This window comes from Sprattus sprattus (assembly GCF_963457725.1).
Source record: "Sprattus sprattus genome assembly, chromosome: 6".
Classification (NCBI taxonomy): Eukaryota; Metazoa; Chordata; class Actinopteri; order Clupeiformes; family Clupeidae; genus Sprattus; species Sprattus sprattus.
The window spans coordinates 17,839,380-17,844,108 of record NC_137925.1 but is presented as its reverse complement, the minus strand read 5'-3'; the positions used below and the strand labels follow the sequence as shown (position 1 = coordinate 17,844,108).

Genomic DNA, 4,729 nt, shown 5'->3' with positions numbered 1-4,729 from the left:
CCGTCTTTTTTTTTTTTTTTTTTTTTAACTTGAAGTGTGACAAAAGCTATCAGTACGCCGGAGGTGACTTCTCTCACCCCTCACTGTGCCGTCTCCCTCTCTCTGTGATATCTCTTCGCGCATTTACTCTGTTGCTCTTTCGCTCTTCCTCTCTCCATCTCTAGGGCACACATACATTTGTCAGAGAGGAGGAGAGTGCTGTTGTGTGTATTTGTGTGCGTGCTTGTGTGTGTAACAGACAGACATCAAGAGGGGAGAGGAGACTCGGAACCCGCACAGAGGGATCATTGTCTGAGGTTTCTCCAGACTCACTGCTGGATTTCGCCCAACAGCAAAATAAAAGGAGCATCCTACTTTTCTTTTTCAAACCTTCTCTGTAGTCTCTCTCCTCCTCAATCTTGTCACTCTTTCAGGACCACTCATTTGGGACTTTTAAACCAACCCAGCGACCAGGCAGCTCTTGACTAATCATCGAATCGCCATTAGAGACGCTTCTCTTCGCGCGCTCCCCCCATTACTCTCATCACCCGTTGCTGTGGCCGACCTTTGAACTTTGACCTCTGTTCACCTCCTTCAGATTTTGTTACCCCCTCCCCTTGGGTAAGGATGTCGGGCTGTGCCAAGCGCTGCAAGCGGGGACTTGTGAAGTTTGCCTTCTCTCTACACAAGCTGGTGACTGGAACTCTCACTAAAGGTAAGTCCTGCAATGTTGTCATGTCACGGATCCTATTTGTGCGTCCTTTTGGGTGTGGTCCTCAGTGACAATATAGAATCATGACATTACATTACTGACTTATATTATGACATAACTTTACTGTCAATGGCATTACTGACCAGCATGATGTTTTACTGGGAAATTCCACAGACACTACCCATACACAAACTCTCTGCTGGGTGTTTGTGTGTATGCGCAGTGTTCTTGTGTGTAACTATGGGATGGATTGTGTTATTGAATAATGCTCTTGTGCTTGTGAGGGGTCAGAGGGAAAGCAAATCCATTTTGTTTATGTTGCCATGGCGACAGTGGATCCCTGGAGTGGAACATTCTGTCTTTATGCCTTTCACAGCCATGGGTCAGTCAGAATAACCCACAGATTTACGGTGCCATGTGTGCAGTATTCTGTATACACAATTATACAGTAGTGTGTGTGTGTGTGTGTGTGTGTGTGGGTGTGGGTGGGTGGGAGGGCGCATGTTTTTTGTTTGTGTGATTCTTTCATGCTTCATCCTTTTGTAGTGTAACTCTATGCAGAGATCTGATTTATTGTTGGAGAAATATTAATATTCAAAATAGTGCTGTTCTTATTTAAAGTGTGCGTGTTAAGATGTGATGAGATGCTTCAGACATTTCCAACCTGTGTCCTAACAACCTGACTCCTCACTGCATCTAACAGACCTGTGCAAATGTGTAAGTAAGTGGATTAGCTGGTGTGCAGAGCTGTTAGCTCACTGTAAGCCTAATGGGTCCCACTTCAGTGCTGTTCATTTCCACACAGCGCTGCTTGAGTGTGACAGGGCCAGTAAAGGAGATGGATGCTCTGATGTTCTCCCTTCCAGCAGTCTGGCAGTATGTCTTCATCAGGAAGTATTGTGGTTTTCTTAAAGAGTTGAGCAACAGTGTGTTCGTTGTCTGTAAACTGGAGCATGAATGCAGGCTTTATTATTTGTTTTATGTATTGTGTGTGTGTGTGTGTGTGTGTGTGTGTGTGTGTGTGTGTGTGTGTGTGTGTGTGTGTGTGTGTGTGTGTGTGTGTGTGTGTGTGTGTGTGTGTAGGTGTTTGTGTGTGTGTGTGTGTGTGTGTGTGTGTGTGTGTGTGTGTGTGTGTGTGTGTGTGTGTGTGTGTGTGTGTGTGTGTGTGTGTGTGTGTGTGTGTGTGTGTGTGTGTGTGTGTGGAAGGAAAGAAGGAAAGAGAGAAAGAGCAAAAGAAAAAGGTGGAACACACAGTCCATTATGTTGACAGTAATTAACTTTAATTGTTCCAAATCACCTTAATGAAAGCTCTAATAACACCCATAATAAAATCTCCAGAAAAACACACACACACACACACACACACACACACACACACACACACACACACACACACACACACACAACACACACACACAAACACACACAGCACACACATACACACGGTTATTGCCATTGGGGCTTTATTTGTTTCTTCCTGACCTGTGTCGTGTCTCCTTATTTTAGGCCTTCTCTTGTGGAAGGCTCAGGGGTGTGCCTGTGCTTCAGGCGTGTCTAATCAGACAGCATAAAGAGAGCGGAGACGTGACTTCAGGGAGGTGTTTGCTTTTGTGTTTCCAGTGAATTATTTTGTTTGCCAGCTTGTGTAACAGTAGCCAGTACAGTGCTGTGCAGTGAGTAAACATCACACCCCGACGTGCTTTTGACAGATGTTGGCACTCATGGGTTTTAGCCTCCCTGCTAGCAGGCCTGCCACCCATGCCGGGGACTGGGTCAAGTCTGGTGCGGGACTGTGCTTCACAACACGATGCAGGTTACCGGGCTATCCGATAAAACTGCTGGACACCTTAACTTTGTTGCACGCGCTCCCTACTTTGTTGATAAACTGAGCAGTTAGAAACAAACGGCGGTTCGTTGAAGTCTTTTTCCTCCAGCTTTACCTGGTTTACCTTAGGGAGTGTTACATCCAGGACGCTGCGCTCATCCAGTGAGCGTCGTCTAGCACTGCCGCCTATGCAAGCACGGCAATCCAGACTATTCTCAGTTGTAGTTCCACGTTGGTGGAACGAAATGCCTAGCACTATTCGAGAAGGGGCGTCCCTCTCTACCTTCAAGAAGCTCTTGAAGACCCAACTCTTCAAAGAGCACCTCCCTTCCTAACTGGCACCTTGGCTTAACTTGCACTTAAGCAGTGACAGTTCCGCACTTCTTTTTCTTTCTATGTCGTTTTTCTATTTCTTAAAAAAAAAAAGTAGTATTTATTTTTACACCAGGTTTTATTGCTCTTAGCTTGACTGTTTTCTCCCTTGTAGGTCGCTTTGGACAAAAGCGTCTGCTAAATGACTACATTTTAATGTACATTTCAGATTAAGGTTTGTTCCACTCATTGGCAGTGCAGAAAAAAGTCCCTGTTAAAAGCCTTTGTGACACAGGTGCTTCAGAATCATTTATCTTATAGTTTCTCTTGCCAAATCATCAAGTCAAGTATCACAAAGTCTCTCCTAGTCCCGGGTATTGATCCCAGAACCTTTGCACAAGGTTACTCCTTTATTTCTGAGTCGATAGAGGGGCTAGGTGAGTCGGGAGTACGTCCTGCTCTTCCTGTAGATTATGTCTCTTTCATTCTCTGCAAATAATCTGGCCATGTTTGGAAGAATGTCCAAGCATATCTGGTGAGTGCTACACGTCAACTGAGGTAAGAGTTTAATGAATGTTCAAAGCAGTTCTCCAAAGTATTTGTTGCTTGTGCTGTGACTCAGGCTGGTAGCCATGCTGCGGTGGAGTCCTGGGAAGTCAAGGAAGAAGCTGCAGCAAGGACTGCCTTTGCTTTGCCTGATTCTCCATTGTCTGTGTCACATCAACATGCATTGAAAGAACAGAAGGCAGATCAGTCTCTGAAATGGCTATTTGATTGAGTTTTCCTGGCAAGGAGATTTAATAATGCAGCACATGGATACTCTGTTCAAAATGATGTGCTAGTGAGAAACTGGACACCCTCCACTGACACTTCTGTTTGGGTGCCATAGTTGCAGGTTGTTGTTCCTTTCACCATCCGGCCATTGGTGCTTAAGACAGGACATGACATTTAGCACTCTGAAAATTGCATCATGCAGTGCCACTGGCCTAAGGTAAATAAAGACGTTTCTGCCTATATTGAAATCTGTCACTCATGCTAGACGGCTGGAAAGCCCAACCAGGTTATTAAGCCTGCTCCTTTGCAACCATTTCCTGTAGTACATTTCAACATTAGACCACTAGGGCCACTGCCTCCCCCCTAAAGATGGATGTAGGTACTTGCTGACAATCATGTGCCAAGTGGCTCATTATCCAGCTGTGTAACCATTACGTTCCCTCACTACCAAGTCTTTTGGGGAGGCTCTTTTCCATTTACTTTCTATATTTGGCATACCAAAGATTGAACAGTCTGATCAGGGGTCCAATTTCACGTCCAATTTGCTGAGGTTTTTTTTGCGGCAGCTCCATATCAGGCATAACAAAGCCTCTGCTTATCACCTTCAGAGCCAGGGCACACTTGAACGTTTACACCAGACGCTCAAGCCACTGTTGCAAGCATATTGTATGGCGCTGGGACAAGAATAGGAGGGAAGGGTTGCCATGGTTGCTGTAGGCTCTAAGGAGAGGATTGAGAGGGGTAGGAGGCTCAGCCCTAATTCACTTGTCTCTGGCAGCTCAGTACTTAGGTCTCTAGTTGTTATTAGGGATAGCTCAGAAATTAAAGCGATTTGTTGTTACCCTCTTGGTTTCCAGGGGCCAGCACAGGGCCAGTAGGGGATCAGGGCCCCTGATGATACTCTGTTGCGTGCTCATCTCTGGAATTCTGAGACACTGAACCAACCTGCCGCACATGAGTTTCGGTCACTGTTGTGACACTCCGTCTCAGATGCGCCCTTTTAAACATGCCTATCGAGTTTTTCAGGAGTGGAGAAAACATTTAAAGTCAGAAGTGCAGTACCTACTGGAGAATAATCTGGCTGAGACATCATCATGTCCTTTGGTAAACAGGCCTAATGGGTCCCT

At 45.6% G+C, this 4,729-nt stretch overlaps 1 protein-coding gene across 1 annotated transcript in view; it reads left to right on the top strand.

Annotated features, from left to right (window-relative positions):
- Window positions 1-606: 606 nt before the first annotated feature.
- kcnip1a (Kv channel interacting protein 1 a) overlaps window positions 607-4,729 on the top strand; it is a gene marked incomplete at both ends in the record, with an annotated part of 43,671 nt that continues 39,548 nt past the window's right edge. The window contains one exon of the mRNA XM_080841016.1: window positions 607-694. Within this exon, the coding sequence (XP_080697142.1) occupies window positions 607-694 (88 nt within the window). The remainder of the gene's footprint in view (window positions 695-4,729) is intronic.